The 26,676-nt window shown below is 46.8% G+C and overlaps 1 protein-coding gene across 6 annotated transcripts in view; it reads right to left on the reverse strand.

Annotated features, from left to right (window-relative positions):
- shroom3 (shroom family member 3) overlaps window positions 1–26,676 on the reverse strand; it is a 547,942-nt gene that overhangs the window by 63,460 nt on the left and 457,806 nt on the right. For all 6 annotated transcript variants that reach the window (XM_038791699.1, XM_038791697.1, XM_038791701.1 and 3 more), the window contains one exon: window positions 4,935–5,066. In XM_038791699.1, coding sequence (XP_038647627.1) covers window positions 4,935–5,066 — 132 coding nt within the window. The remainder of the gene's footprint in view (window positions 1–4,934; window positions 5,067–26,676) is intronic.

A 26,676-nucleotide genomic window follows, 5' to 3' on the forward strand; every position in this document is an offset into this window, starting at 1 on the left:
AGGACTGGTCAGCACAGGTGAGGTGGCACCCCTCCCCCCCCCCCCCGTCCCCCAAACAGCCCCTCCAACCGCCCCCCAATTCACCCTTCACCCCCCTCCCATCACCCCACCAACCCTCCCTCCCTTCACAACTCTCCCCCCCCTCCCCCCCACAAATGTGAACCGCACATGCAGCTAAACAATGCCCTCTCTGTGTCTCCGCAGGAGAATTTCTCCCACAATCGCTTGGACAGGCCTAGACGAGTAGAGGGATGCGGACACAAGAATCCTCATGACTTTCGAGGAATGGGCCCTGGAGGTTACAGGGATGGCCGAGGACAGAACGGTCACCAATGTGGAGGCCGGAGCAGCCGCAGAGGTGAGGATCCACCGGGCTTTACCCGGATGAACTATTACACGCGAGTTGTTATTGCCATACAGGCGGACCCATCCATCCCACTGACCATGTGTTCATTCCCCCGCAGGTCCTCCAGCTGACAGAGCCGGCCCATCCCGGGTGGCCCCGCCCCTGCCTCCCATGCGACCGCCTCGGAGGACGATTCCGAGGATGCCACAATCGATGCGCCACAGCTGTCGTCCCCACCCTCCACCAGCACAGAGACACTGCACATTTGGAGGGCAATGTTAGTGGACAGGCTGCCAGGGCACAATCTGGTGAGCACCACACAGTCGCTGATGCACATCAGGTGGAGGCAGGAATGCTGAGATGAGACAGCAGTCAGAGATCTGCTGGTTCCCAGGTGCGGCTGGATCCCAGCCAGATGCAGAGTCTCTGGAACAGGGTTACCCGGAGCTGATGGAGATGCCAAGGACATTCAGAGGGCGATGTCAGTGACACCCCAGCAGGTCCATAGCTGGTTGGAGGAGTCCCAGAGGCTATGGGCGCAGGAGATGTCACCGGCAAGGACAACACTGCTAGGGTGGCGACCACAGTGGAGAGCCTTGTGTACGATGTCGGAAGCATGAGTGAAGGTGTCCAAGGCGTTGCGTAGTCTGTGACGGCCATGGCTGAGGGCCTTGGTAGACTGACTCGATGGGGAACGTGACCCAGTACCAGACTGATCTTGATGAAGTGCTGCAGGACATGTTCCACTCTCAGATGGGAACGGCAGAGGCGCTGTGGAGTTTGTCCCAGTTGCAGGTGGGTATTGCTGAGTCACTGTATAGCATGGCCCAGTCACTGAGGAGCATCGCTGAAGGCGTCGACACCTTGGTGCAGACATTGATTTGATTTATTGTCACATGTACCGAAGTACAGTGAAAAGTATTTTTCTGCAGCCGAGGGAACGTACACAGTACATACATAGCAGACAAAAGAATAGTCAACAGAGAACATTGACAAATGGTACATCGACAAACAATGATTGGTTACAGTGTAGAACAAGGGGCCAAATAAAGCAAATACATGAGCAAGAGCAGCGTAGGGCGTCGTGAATGGTGTTCTTACAGGGAACAGATCAGTTCGAGGGGGAGTCGTTGAGGAGTCTTGTAGCGGTGGGGAAGAAGCTGTTCCTATGTCTGGATGTGTGGGTCTTCAGACTTCTGTAACTTCTGCCAGATGGAAGGGTCTGGAAGAAGGCAATGCCTGGGTGGGAGGGGTCTCTGATAATGCTGTCTGCCTTCCTGAGGCAGCGGGAGGTGTATACAGCATCAATGTGGGGGTGGCAAGCTTGTGTGATGCGTCGGGCTGAGTTTGCCACACTCTGCAGTTTAGGTGGGCGGTAAATAATGGAGTGTGTGGGGGGTTTGAGGGCGCAAGGGAAGGAGGATGGGGATAGTGAGGCGGCACCATTGAGATATTGGGGCAGTGGTGTACACGTGTACGAGGAACATTAAAATACCCTCACCACAATCAGTATGACGCTCTGGCTCTTTGTTCCGCGATGCGGGCCAACCACCAATCCCATGCCCCATCCCTCACCCCTGCCCCCCCATCTGCCACGCTCTGTCCATGCACACCCGGACACAGACTGGAACACATCCCCTGGGTGATCGAAGGTTGGCCGTCGCGTCGGTGGTGCTGCCTCCCACAGTAGTTCAAGCACAATGTCCATGTGATTGGGATCCAGGTAATGAGCCCCACATGCTATATAGCAACCCCACCCACGGGAATCCATTTGAGATGTGTGAAGTGCACACTTAACTACGATTGCCAATTCCCTATTAGCAACAGCACTCAGCCGCACGGCCAGAGGCCTGTGCGCCCAGTGGGAGTTATGGGTGGTCGGTGGGGCAGACAGGCAGAGTCTATGGTCCATGGGAACACATGGTCCAGGGCCTTGCATGGCAGACCCGCACACGTAACCCCCCAACCCCCCCGCAAAATTCCCAGCCCCCTATGGTGGCTCACAGCCAACCGGGGTTGCATCCAGTGGTTGCCCCCACTACCCCCCTGTGGCCCTGGGCTCACTACCTGTGAGCAACAATGACTGCTCACCTCCATGGCTCCCCACAGTGGCCTATCCGCCAGTCTCACGGTTTTCAAAAGGAGTACGAATCGATGCCAGTGTGACCATTTGCTGGGGAGGCCACTGAATAAAGGAGGCGGTTAGAAGTGGGTTGTCTCCCATTAATTGTATGAAAATAGGGCTTAAGTGGTGATAATTGGTTTCTCGCCACGCTACAATGAGATCCCGATTTTGCCTATGGGAGCGGGCTGGTTGCATGGTAAATGGCTTGGCTTGGCGCGATTCCCGTTTTCTGCCTCTCCCGCTATTCAACGGCCTTGTTTCCCTCAAGCGAGAGCAGAACAAGGCTGGAGAATCGTGCCCCTTATTTTCTGTAAGAAAATCAAACAGAAATGCAACCCTACAGCAACAACACTTCACCAATGTGAAGCTAATGGTCATCTGTCATGTCCTCATTTAGGTCCCAGGCACTATTTCTCAACTGTAAGTCCAAGATAGCAACGTCACCAGTCACTGTGCATGTTTCCAGATTATGCAGCACAGAGGTTTGGTACTCATTGACAAGAAATTTCCCATTTCCATGCCATTACTAAATTATATTTTAATCTATTCTCAATATAAAGTATGCAATAACATAACTCAAATTGATCTCATTTGTAAAGAGTAAGACTATTTCAGACATTTAAAATACACCATTTGTCTGCAACATACCAATTTAACAAAAATTAATATAGATTTGCCACATATACATCTTGCAAGAACCCTTTAATAATCTTTATTGTCACAAATAGGCTTACATTTACACTGCAATGAGGTTACTGAAGCCCCTCTTTGCCACACTCCGGCGCCTGTTCGGGTACACAGAGGGAGAATTCAGAATATCCAATTCACCTGACAGCACGTCTTTCGGGACTTGTGGGAGAAAACCGGAGCACCCGGAGGAAACCCACACAGACACGGGGAGGATGTGCAGACTCCACACAGACAGTTACCCAAACTGGGAATCAAACCTGGGACCCTGGAGCTGTGAAGCAACAGTGCTAATCACTGTGCTACCATGCTGCCCGTCCCCCCCTCCCATATCATAGAACAGAATCGCTACAATGCAGAAGTAGGCCATTTGGCCTATCGAATCTGCACTGATCCTCTGAAAGAGCACCCCATCCAGACCCCACTCCCCTGCCCTATTCCTGTAACTCAACCTGAACATCTCTGCGCACTAAGGGGCAATTTACCATGACCAATCCACCTACATTTTTGGATTGTGGGAGGAAACCCACGCAGACACAAGGAGAATGTTCAAATGCCACACAGACAGTCACCCAAGGCCGGAATTGAACCCAGGTCCCTGATGCTGCGAGGCAGCAGTGCTAACCACTGTGCCGCCGTGCTGCCCTTTTATTTAAAATAAGCGTTGTTAATTTTCTATTATAATCTACTGCAATAGATTAATCTTCAAGGTTAATGTCAAAAAATCTTATGGGAAGGAGGAAATGAGGAGAGGTGGTGTGAAAATTCTGAGGGAGGCATCCGATTGAAATACAAAATGGTCCCTTCAGAAATTTAGGTGAAGGAGTTCACATCGTTTGAAAATTTATTTTAAAAATTCTACCTGCGAGAAAGAAATTAGACGTACATAAACAAATTAGATACATCAGTATAGCTAGATTTAGCAAATCAGTTTAACCATACAAATTTGACTGCAAAGATCAAACTGCAAGGGTCCGTCCCCATGCCCAAAGCACCTGCTCGTCTGGCTGAGCCGCCCAACTAACTTTTTTAAAATAAATTTCAAGTACCCAATTTTTTCCCCCCAATTAAGTGGCAATTTAGACACCTACCCTGCACATCTTTAGGCTGTGGGGGTGAGACCCACGCAGACACGGGAAGAATGTGCAAATTCCTCACCAAGAGTGACCCGGGGCCGGGATCGAACCCGGGTCCTCGGCGCCGTGAGGCAGCAGTGCTAATCACTGCGCCACCGTGTCGCCCTGACTGACTTAACCCTCATGATGTGAAGCCAAGGCAGCATATATACCAATTAAAGTACATGTACCAAATTTATAGGTAAGGAGTTTTACATCTTTTGGATGCTTATTAACATAGTTATTTTTATTATCCAGCCCAAGAATAAGAATATCTGGAGTGGGGAGAAGATAAAAGTGATGCATCTAAATGAAAAACATGCGGCTGTAGGATTCTCTCTGATGCCAGCATTGGGGACAGGGCATTAACTGTAATATATATCTTTATACAGATTTCACTGTATCTTCAGATTCTCTAAATCGTCAATTTGAAAACATTAACGAAGGTGAACAGTGAACTTGTGCAAATGGTCGAAGGAATAGCAATAACTCGTAAAAGGTCTGCTGTTAAATCTGCCACTCCATCATTGCACATGCATCAGGATTAAATCCGCTCCGGAGATCATTCTTGTTTGGTTCAAATGGTTTCAAAGTTCAGAAGAAAATACCAGATTCTTTTGTTGCCATAGCAATAAACACAATAAACTAGACCCCTACTAACCTGGAATGGTAGGTTTGGTGCCAAGGAGTGCTGATCGTGCCCTGAGATATTTGCATCATGCTTGAATCTGGTTGGTTTTCCACTAACTTTGTAGAATGCCAGGAGTGAGGTCGGGCTGTGGATTCAGTCCGCCTGTGGACAAGAGGCAAAACAAAATATAGTTTTAGTAACAGAACAAGTAACAGTAATAAACAAAGAGCAAGTCCGATCAACATAGTTTTACTTGTTTGTTCTGTCCAGTGAGTAATTTCCAGATTCACTTTCACTCTATACCTCTTGACAGACAAAAAGGAGAGCTTTTCCCATTTTTCTGTATTTTTTTACTCTTCCACAAAATAAACATTATTTTCAGTGCAGAAAGCCATGTAAAACAAGCTGTAGAGAAATATAAGGGGGAGAAAAAAAAGATTGTACAATTCTGCAATAATCACTCAGATCGCCGGGGGAATTAATATTTTATAATAGACCCGGTCACTTCCTCATAGCTTCCTTTAAGCTAAGTTAGAGTTCGAAGCCCATCTCCAGTGTGTGCTTTTAAAAATAAAGTCTGCTTGCTCCCAGAAAAAGGGATGCTTCATTTTTTGCTCTTTTCCACTTCCAGTCATGCTCTACTCTCACACCAAGAATAGGACTGAAATCAGCACTGAGAAAAGCAACAATTCAGAGACACGGGGCGCGATTCTCCGCCCCCCACGACGGGTCGGAGAATAGCGGGAGGGCCTTCCCGACATTTTTCCCGCCCTCCCGCTATTCTCCCCCCGTTTTTTTACGGCCGGCAGCGATTCACAGCTGATAGATGGGCCGAAGTCCCAGCCCCTTACGCTGTTTTTACGAACGGCAAACACACCTGGTCTGGCCGTTCGTAAAAACGGCGGGAACAACTCGCTTTTTATAACCATGGCACCGATTGGCACGGCAGTACCACGGCCGTGCCAAGGGTGCCATGGGCCCGCGATCGGTGGGCACCGATTGCGGGCAGCGGGCCCGATGCCCGCGCACTATTTCTCCTTCCGCCGCCCCGCAGTATCCATTCGCGGGGCGGCTGAGGGGCATCCCGGCCCGCGCATGCGCGGGTTTCGCGCAAATACGCGATGATGTCATCCGCGCATGCGCGGGTTGGAGTCTTCCAATCCGCGCATGCGTGGCTAACGTCATATGACGCGTCAGCCGGCGCTAACTCCGGCAAGCGGGCTTAACGAAATTCGTTAAGCCCGTGATGCCGGAGCTTACGGGGTCGGGCTGCTAGCCCCGACCGGGGACCAGAATCGGTTCCCGGTCGGGAAGGGGCGCGCTGGCGTCAAACCCGCCCGGGTTTGACGCCAGCCTTACGATTTCTCCCGTTTTGGGGGAATCGCGCCCACGCTACCTCACCTGATCCTGCTTGAATCCTGACTGAAACTATTTTGTCGCCTTACTGCCACATTAAATATATTGGAACGCCTATTTAATAACTTCTAACCGTCAAAATAGTGACACCTCTGAAGCTGGTGTCGCTAAAATGGCCTGATCTGTCAGCAACAACTACTAGCTGGCAAGATGCTCCAGCAGAGTTGTTGTCAGACAGTCAAAAGTGGAAACCAGTCTATAATTCCTCAGGTTGTATGTTTTCAGCTCACAGTTTCACTACCAAATGGTGGTTCAAAGCAAAGGCAAATCAATTATAGAATTTCAGAGTCTCATAGAATTTACAGCCCATCGAGTCTGCACCGGCCCTTGGAAAAAGCACCCTACCTACCTGTAACCCAGTAACCCCACCCAACACTAAGGGCGATTTATCATGGCCAATCCACCTACCTGCGCATCTTTGGACTGTGAGAGGAAACCAGAACACCCGGAGGAAACCCACGCAGACACGGGGAGAACGTGCAGATTTTGCACAAACAGTGACAATTGCGGGAAAGATTCCAATTAATATCAACTGTTCCTACATCACATACTTGCATGTTTTTTTCTGAAACAAGAATGCTGATTATGGTGAATATAACTTGTTTGATGCAAATAAAACCCAAAGGGATTAAAAACATTCTCAGGATGGTCCCTTGCTTCATCAATCACATTGAAACGTGCCTTGGGACTTCAAAAGGGTACGTATGGTTAGTAAACTAGTGCAATTAACGCCACACCAGCAGCCAGGTTGCTTTCCCAACAGATTATTTTTGGAAGGAGAACAGCACTTTGGATCAAACCAATGATAAAAAATGAAAAAGCTAATATACAAATAATATCAAAGTAAAGTAAATCATCGTTTACCGCTTTCGCTTGAGAGTTTCTTTAAAAAAAATTGGCAATGACAGCTTTTGATTCGTCCTTCAAATGTATTATATTAAAAGTGGAAAAAAAGAACGAATGAACTTTGAGGTTCAGTGGCTAGACTCAGCAAAGTATTCTGAAGCAATAACTTAAATTTAATGCTTGATAATTCAGATAGGCAATTGTGATAAAGTGGAAATCCTTTTGATCTACTGCAAAATGAACTTTTAGGTAAGATGAAAGCCAGGAGCACTAAGTTAAAGCTATGGACTGCTTTATTTAAAAGCTGGAATTAGTTTTCTTTTCCCTCCCCTCTTTGCCTTTTTATTTTCAAAGTGCTGATTCATTCTGAGCCAAGCTCCATTAGTGTCAGTGTAACTCCAGTACCTCACCAAATTGGCCACCGACGACAGGATTGCTTTGGTCGCCTGTTCCAAAGTGAATGGAATAGAATATCGGGCTGCTGACACAAAAGTGTCCAATTTGCTCAAATGCCCAACGTGCATTTCTACTCCATATTGACAGGTTCTTTATTCATCATGGGTATTGTAGTCACATTTGATCGTCTCTCCACCCAATCTCAGTATAGACACATCATTCTTGCAAGGGACAAAAATCAATAAGATTGTTTAGGCGAGGCAGTATAATAGTGGTGTTGTCACTAGACTAATAATCCAGAGACCCAGGCTAATGCTCTGGGGTTCCAGGTTCGAATCCCACCACGGCAGATGGTGAAATTTGAATTCAATAAAAAATCTGGAATGAAAAGTCTAATGATGACCATGAAACCATTGTTGTCGATTGTCATAAAAATCCATCTGGTTCTCTAATGTCCTTTAGGGAAGGAAATCTGCTGTCCTTACCTGGTCTGGCCTACAGATCCACAGCAATGTGGTTGACTCTTAAAAAAAAAAGTGACACTCAGTTCAAGGGCAATTAGGGTCAGAAAACAAATGCCAGCCTTGCCTGTGATGCCTACATCTCATGAAAGAATGCACGATTTCTCCCCTCCTTATCCCATCAGTGGTAGGCCACATGCGGCCCATCTGGGCATTGTGTGCGACCCACCAGGCATTTTGTTGACCGTTAACCACATGCAGGGTTGCCAGATTCCACTGTTTTTTGTCCATGTAGTTTTTTCCTCGACCTGCATGACTAAAGTGATATACACGTAAAGCAAGGGTACTTGAAGTGAGGGGAGTGATGATTGCACACAACATTGCCTGTAAGAGCCGTGCACTCCCTCTGCATCCAAAGTGCAAGCCTTTGTGGTTTTACTATTTGAGATTGAGGACAGTCCTATTAATATTTGAATTAAGGGGTAGCACGGTAGCGCAGTGGTTAGCGCAGTTGCCTCAGGGCGCCAAGGTCCCAGGTTCGATCCCGGCTCTGGGTCATTGTCTGTGTGGAGTTTGCACATTTTCCCCGTGTTTGCATGGGTTTCGCCCCCACAACCCAAAAGATGTGCAGGATAGGTGGATTGGCCACACTAAATTGCACCTTAATAGGCAAAAATGAATTGGATACTCTAAATTTTAAAAAAATATGAATTAAGCATTTTCTAGAACTTATTGTGACTTTTTTTGGATTATTAAGTATATTTAATCTTATTCATGGAGTCAGGGTTAGTGAAAATGCTTGATTTTTACGTTGCAGTCCACTAAGATGAAGGGGAGGAGGGGGCACTCATGCAGCCCACTCAATAGCTGAGGTGGCCTATCACTGCTCTGGATGCTATCAACTGAAAAAAAATAACTTAAAGAAAACACAGAAAACTTAACACTTTGGTTTCGGATAGCCTTCCCCTATCGTTGGCAAGTCCGGTGCAGGCAGTTAAGATGAACATTTTTCTGCGATTTTTATTTTTGTTTCAGTGCCTGCTGGTCTGTTTGCCGAAAATGTTTTTTTATGGGGGTGGAGAGACTGATTTTGTCGCTTGTGTGGGCAGGTAATGATCAGAGGGTTAGATAGGGTGGACAGCGAGAGCCTTCTCCCGCGGATGGAGGTGGCTAGCACGAGGGGACATAGCCTTAAATTGAGGGGTAATAGATATAGGACAGAGGTCAGAGGTGGGTTTTTTACGCAAAGAGTGGTGAGGCCGTGGAATGCCCTACCTGCAACAGTAGTGAACATGCCAACATTGAGGGCATTTAAAAATTTATTGGATAAGCATATGGATGATAAGGGCATAGTGTAGGTTAGATGGCCTTTAGATTTTTTCCATGTCGGTGCAACATCGAGGGCCGAAGGGCCTGTACTGCGCTGTATCGTTCTATGTTCTATGTAAGGTAGCAAGAATTTGGAGGACGGTGCTCCAGAGCTGGTGACAATTCGGGGGGTATGGCCCTTCTGAACTTGTTGTACTATTACTGGGTGGCGAATGCTGAGAAGTTCGAGGCTGGAGGAGGGAATCGAAGGCTTTGTGAGTGAAGGGGCAGGTAGATTTTCTGTAAGGTTGGGGGCGTTGGCAATGGTTTCCTTTTGCCCCAGGGAGTCAGGTGGTAATGGCCACGCTGAAAATATGGAGGCAGGTTTAACAGCACTTTATGGGGGGTGGGGTCGAAGTTGATGCCGATTCTGGGGAAACATGGGTTTGAGCCTGGGAGGATGGATGCGAGATTTCTGGAATGGGAGGAGCGAGGGGTGATGTAAATAAAGGATGAGTCCCGAGAAGGATGGGTTGCGAGTCTGGAAGAGTTGAGAGCGAAGTCTGGGGTGCCGCAAGGGGAGTGTTTCACATGCATGCAGGGGGAGGATTTTGTTAAAATGCTCCGTCCGACCTTTCCTGTGTCACCGCCCCCCCCCCCCCCCCCCCCCCCCCCCCCCCCGCCCCCAACTACTGAAGTGGTTGCTGCCAGTGATGCGGTTGGAGTGAGGGGTTGTCTCGGCGATTCATGGGAGGATTTTGGAGGAGGATTGGGCATCTGTGGAGGGGGTTATGGCCAAGTGGAAACAGGAGCTGGGAATGGCACTGTAGGGGGGACTGTGGTGTGTGGTGCTGGGGAGGGTGACTCCCTCAGCTTCGTGTGCGAGACTGGGGTTGATAAAGCGTACCTGACGAAGTAGAGGATGAGCTAGTTGTTTGATGGGGTGGAGGATATTTGTGAACGGTGTAGGAGGGGCTCCAGCCAATCATGTACACATGTTCGGGTCCTGCCTGAAGTTGGAGAAGTTTTAGGGGCCGTTTTTCAGCCCCATGGCGGAAATTTACACGTGGACTTAGAGCCCAGTCCCCTGGGGGCCACATTTGGGGTGTTGGAATTTCTGGAGTTGCAGACGGGAGTGGGGGCAGATGTCTTATCCTTCACCTCGTTGATCACTCGGAGGTGGGTCCTGTTGGGGTGGAGGTCAGCTTCTTCACCCTGTGCCTCAATGTGACTGGGGACTCTAATAGAATTCTTGTTTGTAGAGCATTTTGGGGAGCTGGTCGGCACAAACTGCTGGGGGGGGGGGGGGGGGGGGGGGAGTTGATTGGGGGCAGCTTGGGGTTTTGTTTCATTTTAGGTTGATCTTATTTTGTACATATTACATATTTTTTGTGTTTGTTCAAATTTGAATTACAATATTTTTTAAAACACTTAGGTTTTGTTTTTAACGAGAATGCTGCTACTGTCATACAATTTGTGCTGCACTGCATTTGCATCATAGTATAATCTACCTACCTCAAATAATGCATCAGCTTAGAGATTTGCTAAATGATTCTTTTAATAGTTTTGGTGCATTTTGCACCAAAACGCTGGACCTCCAAGGATAAAGGATGGTCGAGACCTTTGGAAATAGATTTCTGCCTAATTTTTTTAAAAGTTCTTTCCCCTCTGTTCATCACAGGCATAAAATATACTCTGGCACACAAAGGAATTACAATGCCCACACACATTTTGACGTTGTACTGCTGAGGAGATCATAAATTATTGGGAGCATATTTGCCACTTGTTTGTGAATTTGATGTGTGATTTGAGTTGTTGGAAGCAGGTGCCTTCACCTGAACAAGTCATCAAAATACCAGTTGGGCATTTAGAGCAGAGCAACAGCCCTGCTGGATACAGTTAAAGGTAGTGCACAGATCACACAGCGAGCGCATCGGGGTGCTTGAAAAAAAACTTGTCTTCGGTCCTGGAATCGAACAAGTATGTGTTAAATAAAGTGACCTGGAAAACAGGCCTCGAAGATAAAACATCCACCTCGTGGGTTTGCCGGACGGGATGGAGGACAACACCCCCACAGAATACAGAGCCAACATGTTGGCCAAGGTGGTGGGTGAGAGGGTTTTCAAATCCCCCCCGGAATTAATTTGAGCTCATCACGTGCTGCGACTGAAACCTCGCGCAGAGGAACCCCCACAAGCAAAGGTCATAAGGTTCCATAATTTTGAAGAACAGGAGCAGATCTTGTGGTGGGCTGGGGAATACCGGAACGTTAAATGAGAGGGTCAATTGATCCAGCTACACCAGGTAACTTCGCACAGAGGTCACAGAAAAAAGGGCAGCATTCAATGGGGAGAAGTCAGCTCGATTCAAGAAGGGTATCCGGTTTGGGCTAATATACCTGACCCGTCTTCGAGTTTCTGTCGAGAGAAAGGATCGCTTCTTTGACTCCCCAGACGATGCGAACATTTTTGTTAGGAATCTTGGTTTGAACTCTGTGTAAACCCTTCTGTATCTTCATCTAATAGTTAAGTTGCAGTAGGTTCAGAAGTTCATGATTTTTCTATATGATTGGTTTATATTAAAACGCTTTAACTGTTTGAAGTGGTTCAGTGAAGGGAAGGTACAGACGTGGGTATACGGCAGCTCCTACTCCAAACACTCTGCGAGAGGGAGCTTAGATTATGGTGTTGAGGAGTTCAGGTTTTGTACAAATTGAATGTTTTTGTTGGGGGTCGTTGGGTTAGGTGGGGAATAGGGGAGGGAGTGGGTTATAGTTGGTTGCCTGACGCTGTCCACTAATTTGTATTTGTCTGGTCTATGAACCGGACCAGGCCTCTGTCCTGGTGGGATCTCTTCTTCGCGACTTACATAATTCCTTGCTTGCTGAACTACAGATGAAATGGCTGACCCCGATGGGAGAGGTGGTAGAGATTCTCCTTTCCAGCTTATAACCTGGAACGTGAGGGGCTTGAATGGACCAGTGATGCGAGCAAGGGTCTTTGCACATCTGAAGGGTCTAGATCTGGGTGTTATGTTCCTCAGGAGACCCACATGCGGGTGAAAGACCAGACAGACTTTGCAAAATTTGGGTGGGACAAGTCTTTCACTCAGGCTTTAATGGTAGGGCCAGAAAGACGGCAGTATTAATCAGCAAAAAATACAATTTACTCCCTCCCGGATTATGGATCACACAATGGGTACTACATTATTGTCTGTATTTCACTGGAGAACACTCCGGTTATTTTGGTGACTATTTATGCTTCTAATTGGGATAGCCCAAGCTTCATAAACCCCCTGGAAAATGCACTCCCCCGACTTGGACTCACAGCGGATGCTCCTAGGAGGAGACCTAAACTCTGTCCTGGGCCCTAAATTGGACCGGTACATGTCAAAATCCTGGCCCCAAACTGGGATGTCCAGGGCATTGACCTCTTTCATAGATAGGATTGGAGGGGTCGGCCCATGGCGTTTTCTGTATCCCAACAGTAAACAACTTCCCTCTTTTCGCATGTTCACCTCGCCTACTCCAGAATTAATTTTCTGTTGTTGACAAATCCCTCCTCGGCCATTGTCATCTTGGATCATACCCCTCATTTTGTTGAATTTTGCTTTGATTTTAGCCCCCTGAGCACCTGCCCTGGAGACAAGACACCACTTTACTGTCTGATGACAAGTTTTGTGAGCGATTGTCTGCTGCTACAGCAGACTTCATCAAACTCAACAAAACAGAGTCAGTTTCTCCTTCAGCACTCTGGGAAACCCTGAAGGCTGTCATAAGGGGGGAGATTATCTCGTATAAAGTTCACATTGTGAAAAAGGAGAGAGGGGAACGACAAGGGCTGGTGGATTCCACCTTGGAGGTTGACCCCCAATATTAATTCGCCCCGACGCCGGAACTACTGATGCATAGAAAAAACTTGCAACTTCAATTTGAATCAATCTCCACAAAAAAAGCGGTTAATCAGTTACGACATTCTAGGGGCACCTTTTATAAACATGGGTGGTCTTCTGGCATATCAATACAAGAAGCAGGCTACCTCCCAAGAAATCCCTCGGATTCGGAGAAAAGAAGGCAACCTATTGTCATCAGCCCCTCTCCAGGTAAATGCAGCTTTCAGTACGTTTTACCATGAGCTACATGAGTCAGAGCCTCCACCAGCCACCACAGACATAATGGAGGTTTCTAGATGGTTTACACAACCATTGCGGAAGGCAGGAAATGGGAACTGGAATTCCCCTTAAGCCCAGAAGAACTCCAGAAATGTATTGATCGGCTGCAATCCAGCAAAGCCCCGGTCCTGACGGTTTCCCATCCAAATTTTATAAGAGCTTCTTCAAGCAACTAATACCCTTATCATTGAACCTGTTCAATGATTCACTGTCTAGGGATCATTACCCCCATCCCTTGCCCAAGCCACAATCTCGGTGCACCTTAAAGAGGATAAGGACCCAGTACAATGTGGGTTTTATCGACCCTTTTTCGCTCATTGACACTGATGTTAAGGTACTAGCTAAAGTTCAGGCAACCAGAATGGAGCCCTGTCTCCAAACTATAATATTGGGGGATCAGATAGGCTTTTTCAAAGGTAGATAGTTATTGGCCAATGTCCGACGTCTCTTGAACATTGTCCTTTCCCCCTCATCTGCTCGGGAACTTGAAGTTATAATGTCTTTGGATGCAGAAAAAACATTTGACAGGGTGGAGTGGAACCACCTTTTTGAGATCCTGGATAGATTTGGATTCCAGCTGAGTTTGTCTGATGTACAATTCTCCGAAAGCCAACATCCGCACAAATATGACCTCTTCTGAATATGTTTAGCTAGGCAGGGGCACTAGACAGCACTGCCCCCTTTCTCCATTGCTCTTTGCAATGGCCATTGAACCTCTGGCGATAGTGTTGAGGTCACCGGAGGGGTGGAGGGGAAGGAGTGCTAGGTGTACAGATGCAGATGACCTACTCTTATATATTATGGGTCTGACCTCCCCCATAGAAAATGTCATGAAGATACTCACGAGATTGACATATTTTCAGGTTATAAATTAAATGTGAGTAAAAGTGAGTGCTTTCCAGTGAACCCATCGAGCAGAGGAGCTCAGCTTGGTTTATCGCTGTTTCATCTCTCACCCTCTAATTTCCAATATTTGGGGATCCACATGGCCCATAACGAGGCCTTACTCCACAAACTGAACTTTTCAAGCCTCATTGGCAAGATCAAAATGGATGTCGAGGTGGAATAATCTCCCTCTGACTCTGGCAGGACTGTCAAGATTTATTCTTATTTCAATGTATCCCCATTATTTTACCCAAAGCACTTTTTACTACAGTAAGCAAACTAATATCGGTATTTATCTGGGTCGGTAAGAGTCTGCAGTGCCCTGCTTCAGAGAGACAGAGGACAAGGAGGCCCAGCTCTCCTGAATCACCGGTTTATTATTGGGCTGCAAACATGCAGAAAATCCTACAATGGCTCAGTGACCCAAAGTCAAACTGGAGTAGATTGGAGACACGGGGTGGGATTCTCCAATAATGGGGCTATGTCCCCACACCTGCGTCAAACCGCTGGCGTTTCACTTGACTTTCTTTAAGAAAGTCCCGAGTGATTCTCCTACCTGCAGGGGGCTGGCAGGGCCCCGGAGTGCTTCTCGCAGCTCTGGCTGCAGATATGGGGCCCTGCACTTCTGGTCGGGAGTCTACACATGCGCATGGTGACGGACTGCGGCGACCGCCCCGTGGGACACGGCAGCCTCGCACCGTGGAACGGCACCAAAAATGTAGGCCCCCCCCCCCTCAACCCTGGGATTGCGCGTGCCCGCAGGCCCGTGACGCCTGATCGCCCACCCTGGCCGTCCATGAGGCCTCCCCCCGTGATCGATCCCCCACCCCCAACAAGGGCGGCCGAGGACTGGGTCCGCAGCTGCCACCGTCCATTCCCGACGGCCAGTAGGTGGTTAGAACCACGCCGTCAGGAACCCGGGTAGTTTTCCTCGGAGAATCATGGGGGGGGGGGGTCCTCTGTCAATGGCCCCCTACCCGCGGCATGTAGTTCACAAGCGAGAGACTCCCAAGTGATTCTCCGGGGACTGCAGAATCGCGAGAGTGGTGTCGGACCGGATTTCGGCATAAACGCCCATTCTCCACCCCTGCGCCGATTGTGATTTTGGCGCGGAGGCTGAGAATCCAGTCCACGGTCTGCCACCGCAGCCTCCTCTCTACATGTTGCCCGTTTCCCCTGTAGGTATTTCCTCGAGCCCTGTGGTGATTCCCTCCCTCAGGATCTGGATGGAAACAGTTCCAACAGCACTTCAGTCTTCTTTCATTGTCCTCACTTGCCCTGGTATGTGATAACCACCTCTTTGTGCCTTCGAGTTTGGATCCATCTTCCAGGTCCTGGAGAATGGGAGGTTTGGTGCACTTTGGGGATTTATTTCTAGATGAAGGCTTTGCCAGCCTTGAAAAACTCACAGATACAATCAGATTGGTCCCAACCTTTTTCATTTCTTTCAAATTCAGAATTTCTCATGTATGTTCTTTTCCCCCTTCCCCCGGCTCCTCCTTCTTCCCTGCTGGAAAAGGTATTGGCTTTGACATAGCTGGGGAGAGGGTCAATTTCAAATCTGAACAACCTCATTCGATATTTGGATTCTGCCCCTTTGGAAAGAGTATACGAGAAATTGGTGGGGGTGCTAGGCTCTGTACTTGCTGAGGAGGCTCGGAGAGAAGCCCTCTTACAGGGTGAATTCCACTTCATCCTGTGCCAGACTCTGAGTTTAGTTCAGTTCAAAGTGCCACATGGAACGCATTGAACAAAGGCACAGATGAGCGGATTCTTTCAAGATGTGGAGAACACGTGTGACCGCTGTTTATTTACACCGGCTAACCAAGTTTTGGCCTTGTCCTAAGCTTGCTGGATACAGGTTTTCTTTTTCGACACAATATCCAAGATTTTGCTGATAACCCTAGGACCATGCCCGCTGGTTGCAATAATTGGGATTTCGGACTCCCGTCTTTCGACTTGGGAGCGAAGGCGGATGTTCTTGTCTTTGCTTCCTTAATAGCCAGGAGACGAATATTACTCAACTGGAGGTCACCTCCACCCCCCAAGGTAACTGCATGGGTGGAAGCTATGGGGCGGGTTTCTCTCAGCCCAAGCCGGGCCAGAGATTCACCGGGCCGGGAGCGAATCGCGCAACGCCAGTCCGTCGATTCTCCGGAGAGCAGAGAATCAATGCCATTGGCGGTGGCGCGGTGCCAGTTGGGGGCTGCCCCTGGCGATTCTCTATCCGGGATGGGCCGAGCGGCTGTAGAGAAACTCCGTCCTGCCGGCACGGTCCAAGTGTGGTCTTACCCGGCGGGACCTCGGGCGTCCATCCATCCGGGGGCGGCCTGGTGGTGGTGGGGGAGGGGGGGGCTTCACCGTGGCCAGTCCCGCGATCGCGGCCTATTAATCGGTGGGCCGGCCTCTTGGGCTGGGGGCCTCTTTTGCTCCGCGCCAGCTCCTGTAGCCCTACGCCATGTTGCGTCGGGGCCGGCGCGGAGAAGGGACCCACCGCGCGATCGCACTGCGCATGTGCGCATTGGCACAGGTCGCACTGCACATGCGCAGACCGTGGCGCCCATTTGACGCCGACATCGGCAGCTGGAGCAGCATGGGTCACTCCAGTGCCATGTTGGCCCCCTGTAGGGGTCAGAATCGCTGCTCCTGGGGGCATGTTGACACCGTCGTGAAACGCGACGGCGTTTACAACGGCGTCAAAACATAGCCCACCCAGGATATTGGTCCTGCATCTGGAAAAGGTCAAGTTTGGAGTTTGCACATTCTCCCTGTGTCTGCGTGGGTCTCACCCACACAACCCAAAAAGATGTGCAGGCTAGGTGAATTGGCCAGGCTAAATTGCCCCTTAATTGGGAAAAAAGAATTGGATACTCTAAAATTTAAAAAAGAACAGAAAAGAATAAGTATTATATCAGGTGCTCGGTGAGGGGTTCTACAAGAGTTGGCAACCATTCATTTCTTTCTTTAAGGATCTGGATACATTCGAGGGTTAGGGAGGGTCGATTAGTGGGGGTTAGTTTAGTAATAGGAGATCCTTGTTCCATTGCACTCGTTAATTACCTTCCTACTTTTGACTCGTTTTTTTGTTTATGTAATATATATATATATATAAAATGTGTAAATCTTTGTCAATATGTACACTACTGTTTATATTTAATAATTCAATCAAATGTTTAAGAAAAAAAATTGGGCATTTAAACTTTTCTTACAAATCTGTTACGAGTGCTACACAAATGCAAGTTGATGTCTTTAGATCAAAAATAATAATAATCTTTATTATTGTCACAAGTAGGCTTACATTAACACTGCAATGAAGTTACTGTGAACATCCCCTAGTCGCCACATTCTGGCGCCTGTTCGGGTACACAGAGGGAGAATTCAGAATGTCCAAATTATCTAACAGCATGTCTTTCAGGACTTATAAAGCATTACAAACTTTGCACAGAATAAATAGATCCTTAAATGACAATTCATCTATCTTCTTTCACAGAATCAATGACAGAAAATAAGAACACAGAAACACATATTGTGCTGAAATATATATTAATTTCAGAAAGATCCATTATACTGTCTCCTAATATTTCTCAAAACCAAGGAACTTCCACAGTATGCCGTTTTCAAAAGGAATTCTTAGGTGTCATAACCATGATTTCTTTATTTACATCCTCTTCCAACAATGTTTACATAACATGTTTCATGCAAATAAAAGAATCCATGGTACTTCACAAATATATAAAGGATATCATTACTGAGCCAAGAAGGGAGAGGTCATGAAATAAAAACAGAAAATTTTGGATAAGCTCAATGGGTCTGGCAGCATCTGTGGAGCGAGAAAACGGTGTTAACGTTTTGAGTCCAGGTGACTCTTCCGACTTTTCTGTACAAGGGTCACATGAACTCAAAATGTTAACTCTGCTTCTCCCTCCACAGATGTTGCCAGACTTGCTGAGTGTATTTTATCTAGCATTTTCTGTTTTTCTTTCAGATTTTCACATCTGCAACTTTTATTCGGGAGAGGTTATGAGTTGGGGTCGAAAGCATTGAAACTGGTTTTGAAGGTAGAAAGAGATTTGAAGTGGAAAGGAGTGAAGTCCTTAGAGTTCCCTCCTCCTCGTTTTGCTGCTGGTCAAGCTCCACACACTCTTTTTCAAAGATCTCAGCTAGTGGGGCGGCAATTTCCCCCCTAGCCTCCCACAACATTTCATCAGTTCCCGGGGATTTATCTATCTTGATGCACTGAATATCTCCAGCACCTCCTTCTCTGTAACATGTACAATCCTCAAGACATCACTTTTTATTTCCCCAATTTCTCTAACATTTGTGCCTTTTTCAACAGTAAATACAGATGAGAAATATTCATTTAGGACCTCTCCCATCCCTCGTGGATCTGCACATAGATGACCTTGTTTATCCTTAAAAGGCCCTTCCCTCTCCCTGGTCACCCTTTTATCCTTAACGTATCTGTCTCTTTGGATTTTCCTTTGCCTTATCTACCAAGAAAATCTCATGTCTCCTTTTTGCCCTCCTGATTTCTCTCTTAACTCTACTCCGCCAAGCCCTATACTCTTCAAGGGATCCGCTTGATCCCAGCTGCCTGTGCATGTCGTTCTCTGTATTTCCCTCTTGAATGTCTTTTCACATCTGAACTAGACCCAAGCTATTCATAACCCTGATCGTACTGATGTTCTGTCTTTGATTGCAACTTGGTTTAAAACTGACCCTTTCCAGTACCTGCTTCATCCAATGACCCTCGTCAAGAGAGCTCACCTTGGTCTCTTTGGTAACTATTCCTCCTTGATGTACATCAACCTGGTCCAATCCTCTTACCTCTGCAGTAAAATGCTCGTCATCCACCATTTCTAAGGCCTACCTAAGAAATCCCTTGTAGTTTGAGACCACGTGATCCCCCAACAGCATGTGACTGTAGATTTACAAATTATACCTCTCGTCAATATGATATCACCCAAAACATTGCTGAGCATGTGACTAAGATAGCTGAGGTGACAAGAGTTCTTCCTGTTCAGTTTTGAGAAGGAAGTGGGAAATTGGGCAGCAGGCAAAGTGTAGCAAGCTGTGCATCCCTGATAATCATTATCAACTGAGCAATGTGCAGCTCATGCAATACATTTCTTCGAGAGCTAACCTAAAATCAGAATTTACTGCAAAAAAATTGGAATTATAGAATGTTTTCTAATAAAATCTTCAGCCTATACTTAGCTGTCTAAGTGATGTCTAAAATATCAATATTCATAAACAGCACCAGAAAGATAGGCGTAGTTTATGTCACATCTACCATCTAAAGGCTTTTGGGATTCAACATGTCATAGCAATGATGATTTGTCTGGGGAGTAAGTTGAAAAGATCACACCGAGATTAAGTCAGAGCCTGGGTGTATTCAATTACAAGTAGAATGTGACAAACAAAAGACAAGCCTAAGCAAGGATTTTATGAAAAATAAATTAAAAAGGGCACATCCATACTGTAACAAATGTCATTGCTCAGGATCAAAATATCTTTGGCCAGATCAATTTTCAAGCTTCTGAGCACCACATCTGACAGCTGACTTGTTGAGAAGACACAGAATAATTTGGACATTTTGTTCCCATTGACTCGAATGGAAAGAGAAATCAGCATAAATGTGAACCGTCAGCCAATTTGTTATCACCCATTTTGCAAAGTCAAAATGCTGCCACAAAACTGACTGACAATGCATTTCCTTATTTTGTCAGCTGCTTTGGTGAATTACATCATCAATAGTGAGCAGGCACTGTGAGCTATGTGTTATTAAAGGCTGCAATAATAACAGATCACTTGGGGATCAGTTTGCAAAACAAAACTGCACCTTAATGTTTGAGTTTATGTCATGGCTTCATATTAGGAGACTGAGTTAGAGTTCATAAATGGTACCAGAGGTGGTAGCAAACGGGCTTTGTCAACAAGGGTAGGCAGCTGACGTCAAATATCAGGCGTCTGCTGGAAATGATAATGACCCCATCCGGGGAGAGAACACCAGAAGGGATAATTTCCCTGGACACAGAAAAGGCCTTTGACAGAGTCGTGGAAATACCTCATAGAGGTACTCGAGCGGTTTGGACATGGTTTGGAGATTGGCACCTGAGTGAAACTTCTGTATAACGTTCCCATGGCGAGTGTACGGACGGACACCACCAGCTCTAAATACTTCCAGCTGCACATAGGCACTAGGTAGGGATGCCTGCTGTCCCCGCTTCTCCACCTCCACATGCGGGGGGCTGAGCCTACTGCAGTTAAAGTAGTACACACAGCACACCTAACCAGAATCTGAACAGGTTCTTTCCGGAGATGGAGGACAAACATGAACGGTGGAGGCCTGGTCAACCATATCCACATGTTCTGGGCCTGCCCCAGACTTGTCGGGTTCTGGACAACCTTCTTTGAGGTAGGGTGGTGGGGGTGAGGGTGGAGCCATGCCCATAAGTGGCGGTCTTCTGGGTCTCAGAACAGTCAGAACTCTTCATGGGGAGGGGGACCAATGCCCTCGCCTTCGCCTCCCTAATTGCCTACCGAAGAATCGTGCTCGACTGGTGATTGGCAGCCCGCCCAAAGCTACAGACTGGCTGTCCAACTTGTCGGAATTCCTCCTACTGGAGAAAATTAAATTCATCATAAGTGAGTCGGAAGAGGCCTTCCGAAAGACGTGTAAACCATTCACCAACTGTTCCAAGACTTGTTCGCAGCTAGCAACCAATGGAGCGGGGGGGGGGGGGGGGGTTAGGCACGGGTGAGCTACAAACTGCAAGCGAAAAGGGAAGGAATGGAGGGAGGAAGGGAAGTGGGGGGGGGGCAAAAAAAAAACCCACAGGGGGATCACGGCATACAGGCGGCATAATATTTCTTTATACAGCTTATACAGCTAGTTAGAGAGCATTAATCATGCAGGCTAAAGCCTCAAGGAAGAGCTGTGTAATCGTAGTAACATTAAGTTAACACAGCAAAGCAGAGATCTGCGCTCCCCTGAATACCTTCTTCACTTTCTCAAATCTGCGTTCATACTGAACAGCCACACGAGAGTACAGGCCCAAGAAAGGGTTGCAGTGGAAATTCCATAGCTCCCATCCCCTGCGTGCATGGCATGCAATTTGTCTAGAAATTGGTACTGCCAACAATTTGTAACTACGTAAAAATGTGAGGCTCCAGGTCAATAACAGGCTATCTTTATGGGGTAATTTTGCATCTGTAACAAAGTACAAGGTCCAGAAATGTGACAGCTGCATAATAGATATTGGGTGCGATTTAACCAAAACGTTTCTATGTGTCATTTTGGGCAGATTTGGTGGGGTGTTCCTCACTGGCTTGTGAGCCGGTCAAGTTCACACTTCAAAATGTTTTCATCATTGTGGGGAGCTGAACTCACCGGCAAGATTGGCTCCTCAAAGATTGGGACGCCATTTTGAAAGGGTGCTGCAATTTCTAAGTGAGCTCCATACTCCACCCCCCCTCCCCCGCCACATCTCCACTCATGGGTAATGTCAACTCCGCACATATGGGCATTACCACACCCCACCTCCAAGTGAGGACATCCAGCTATTGGGTACCTGAGGGCCCTCCCCTTTTCAAGCCTTTTCCATCTCCTCTTTCACCTTCCTTTTCAAGACCCCTGCCCTTCATCCCCCAACAGTTAGGAGGCCCCTTCATACCTAACATTTATCACCCAAACCTTCATACTCCCCTCAACCCCATTCAATGGGCATGCCCCCCCCCCCCCAGGCCCAGGCTGCCTGGCAGTGCCACCCGGACATTTTGGCAATACCACCTGGGCACCTTAGTAGTCACAGGGGTTTCCAATGGCGTGGGGGACCCCTCAGGTGCCGTTACACCTGGTCCATGTTTGTGTGGACCAGTGCTAAATGGCGCCATCTCCCAGGCCCGGGTGTTCGTTCCTGGGCTCAGGAGAATCCAATGCATGCATATGGCTCATTTAAATATGTATATCTGGATCTCGCCCTCAGTAGATGAGATCCAGATCCTGATGACTCCTGAGATCTCGCAAGGCTTTCTGAGCATCACAAATCTTGCAAAAGGCTTGTCGCATCACTGAGTCGTGCAGGATGAGGCCACTCTATCACATCCAGTCTTTTTTTTTAATTTAGAGTATCTAATTCATTTTTTTCCAATTAAGGGGCAATTTAGCGAGGCCAATCCACCTACCCTGCACATCTTTTGGGTTGTGGGGGCGAAACCCACACAAACACGGGGAGAATGTGCAAACTCCACACGGTCAATGACCCAGAGCCAGTATTGAACCTGGAACCTCGGCACCGTGAGGCCTCAGTGCTAACCACTGCACCACCGTGCTGCCCTGCGTCCATGGTCTTAAGAGTCCTGAGAGAAACTCACCCAGGATCACTTCACCATGCACGACCAAATAAAAAATGGCGCAACCTCTTTCGAAAATAATCGCATGTCAGAAGCAGAAGAAAAATGGAAGGAGACGACATCCTGAGCTAGTAACTAATCCAAAACTCAATCTCCTGTGGTATCTTGCCCTATTTGCAGCTGAACCGTCCGCAAGCCTTAGCGGTCACCTATGCACCCATCGGAAGCTAATGCAACACCTCAGATGATGAACATGGTTATTTTCTGCCTCAAAGGGTGAACAAGAAAAAAAAGCAAGAGATGCAAAGTAAAAGTATGCCTTGCATCTATAGATTAGTCTAACGACTTAGGGCGGCATGTGGTGTAGTGGTTAGCACTGCTGCCTCACGGCGCCGAGGTCCAAGGTTCGATCCCGGCTCTGGGTCACTGTCCGTGTGGAGTTTGCACATTCTCCCCGTGTCTGCGTGGGTTTCGCCCCCACAACCCAAAGATGTGCAAGTTAGGTGGATTAGCCACGCTAAATTGCCCCTTAATTGGAAAAAAATTAATAATTGTGTATTCTAAATTTTTTTTAAAAGGGGGAAAAAAAGTCTAACGACTTGGCATCCCATACCAGCCTCCCCGAACAGGCGCCGGAATATGGCGACTAGGGGCTTTTCACAGTAACTTCATTTGAGGTCTACTTGTGACAATAAGCGATTTTCATTTCATTTCATCTTGACCAAATATCATTTGTTTTCGTTCCTTTAGAAATTTGTTACCTTTTGTTGAAAATGCCTCTTTCCCTGACTGGATAGTTTGGGATAAAACGTGCAGCAACGCTAACATTCGAGAAGGCAAGCTCCTGGCAACCACTGATGAACTTAGAAAGCCTATGCACAAAGGTATAGGGGCCATTCTTGATTAGTCAGGAATGACAACATGACATAAATAACATGTTTGAAAAAATAGTCCTAATTAATGACCTGCTGCAATAATTAATGGTCCAGAAAACAAATAGACTGCACAATCCTAACACGAAGGACAATAAAAGACAAATAGTGGGTCATTTTCCCTGATTAATGAGCCGCTTTTCAGTCCATATGGTTGTGTTCAAGGAAGATTTGTAGCTTTGACCTTTATGTCTGAAGAAGCAGAGTTCCTTGTTTTCTTTTAATCTCACCTTTTGAGATGGGCACTGGCAGTTAAAGGACAGATGTGTAGTGACATTCACACAATAAAGTGATGGTTTCTCAAATTATTTCACTCAGGCTGGAGTTATATGGCACACTTGAGAATACAAATCAATGCAATAATACCTCCAGGAATGGGTTTTGCACCTTATGGTTTAGCTTAAGGTTATGTCATCACTTTCGCATTGAAAACCTATTTTGTATCAACACTAAAGTGGTAATTTAGATGATTGTTTATTCAACTGACCATCTCAGATTGTATGCAGGGCATTGAATGTGCACTTCTTGCAGGAAAAAAAAGTATTTTTTAAAAAGGCACAAATTTTAATTAGTTAATTATTATATTCAAAATAAAATGTCCTGAATTTATCTTTTTAACATAATGATTTAATATTTTTTGTTGCGCTAAGCTAACAGTATCTACTGCTGGGTAAATGCCATGTCGGGAGTGAAAAAACATCGTGACCCAGTACGGCAATCGGGAACTAGAAAAGAAATGCAAAGAATTAGGGGCAGCACGGTGATGCAGTGGTTAGCACTGCTGCCTCAGGGCGCCGAGGTCCCAGGTTTGATCCCGGCTCTGGGTCACTGTCCATGTGGAGTTTTGCACACCCCCCCCCCCCCCCCCCCCATGTTTGCGTGGGTTTCGCCCTCACAACCCAAAGATATGCAGGGTAGGTGGATTGGCCACGTTAAATTGCCCCTTAATTGGAAAAAATTAATCGTTAAAAAAAAAGAAATACAAAGAATGAAAACTTGGGCTGGAAACATCTCTTCTGAATTCTAGTCACCCTTAATATCTTATATGAGGTATCCTAGCTACTGTTACAGAGTCATAGAGTTTTACAGCACAAAAGAGGCTCTTCGGCCCATCATGTCTGTGCCAGCCATCAAGCACCTACCTATTCTAATCCCCTCTTCCAGTACTTGGTCCATAGTCTTATATACAATGGTATTCAAGTGCTCATCTCTACTGTCTTGTAGACATAAATTTTAAAGACCTGCCATATTCTCCAATGCAGCAAACATCCATTTAACACAATGCTTAGAAAAATATTTTTCAACTGGAGAACAGAGTAATAACAATAAGGGCATAACAAAATGGGGGAATCGCAACAAATCTAAAATCGATGCACTGGTTAGAGCTTCACTGATAATACAGTGAGGATGCTGATGACACCAAGGTGATCATTAAGGTTAGAGTTAACCAAGGTTTAGACTGGCCCTGGGTCACTGTCCGTGTGGAGTTTGCACATTTTCCTAGTGTTTCCGTGGATCTCACCCCCACAACCCAAAGATATGCAGGCTAGGTGGATTGGCCACGCTGAATTGCCCCTTAATTGGGGAAAAAAAAAGAATTGGGTACTCTAAATTTATTTTATAAAACCAAGGTCTCGACCAGTGTATTATGTAAGAAAGGATAAAATAATTTCTCTCATGGGAGAAAGTTCTCCAGTTTATAAATTGTCAAACCATATTCCCTAATCGGGTAATGCAGGTAAATATTGATATTTGGTGAATATTGATCTGGTGTGAAATTGAGAGTCCCTTTAGAAAACATGTTGCAAAGCACGGAAGTGCCATGCAAACGTTATGGAAGACCATGGGTGGGATTCTCTGTCCCACCACACCCATTCCTGGTGCAGCACACCCTTGCCAGCAGCGGGATCCTCCGTCCCAGCAGCTGGCCAATGGGGTTTCCCATTGTGGGCGCCCCCACGTTGTCGGGAAATCCGTGGGTGTGAATGCGCTGCTGGCGAAACGGAGGATCCCGCTGATGGAGAATCCAGCCCCATCAGTTTCCCGAGGGTGGGTGATATACATGATAGACACTAATCAGAGACCAAATAGTTCCTTGCAAGATTCTTGTTCGATGCAGCTGTGACACTAGCATCTAGCCGATGTATAAAATGTCCATATGTAATCCATAGAAAACAGAGAAAATCTAACACAGCCAATTTACTGCCCTATAATCAGCATAATTTTGAGAGAGACATTCAGCCATGGACACAAGGATTGATAGTAAGAGGAGAGGGGAGCCTAACAGTCCTCAACATCAAAGTAGTTTTCCACCAGTATAGCACTAAGAAGCTGGTAAACATCACACCATGCCAGGTATTGATTACTTCTAACAGCACGCCCAAGATGATTTTCCCTCTTGACCTTCAATGGCACCACTACTGTTGAGTTCTTCACCGGCAACAACTTGGGAAATCTACATAGTCCTCTTGAGACTTTTACTTCCCTCACTTGCTAAAGCAAAACATGTGTAGACTGTATTTAACATGGCCATTGTCATTCAGACTATCCCAGCCAAAATATCTTCCCAAAGATGATTGCCGTCTAACATTTCAGTCATTGGCACTGAAATCTCATAAATTGGAAATTGTATGCAAGATTATCGATATTGATACGAGCAATATGTGATGTACCCAACAAAATATATCTCAATGACGAGGCATGATCAGAATAGTGTGAAGAACTTTACTCTGCATCTAAACTATGTTATAGCTAATTTTGGAGTGATTGGGACACACAGTGTCTACATAAAACTAGGAAATACCCAAGTGAAAGAAAGAATGAATGTGCATTTACATGCAACCATGCACAATCACAGGACACCCACCACAAGTAGAAAATAGGAATTAGGAGCAGAAATAGGCAATTCAGCCCTACGAGCCTGCTCCACCATTCAATCAGATCATGGTTGATCTCTTCCTAGTCTTAAATCCACCTCCCCACCTGTCCCCATATCCCTCAAAC

The sequence above is a fragment of the Scyliorhinus canicula genome, chromosome 3, assembly GCF_902713615.1.
Source record: "Scyliorhinus canicula chromosome 3, sScyCan1.1, whole genome shotgun sequence".
NCBI classification, from domain to species: Eukaryota; Metazoa; Chordata; class Chondrichthyes; order Carcharhiniformes; family Scyliorhinidae; genus Scyliorhinus; species Scyliorhinus canicula.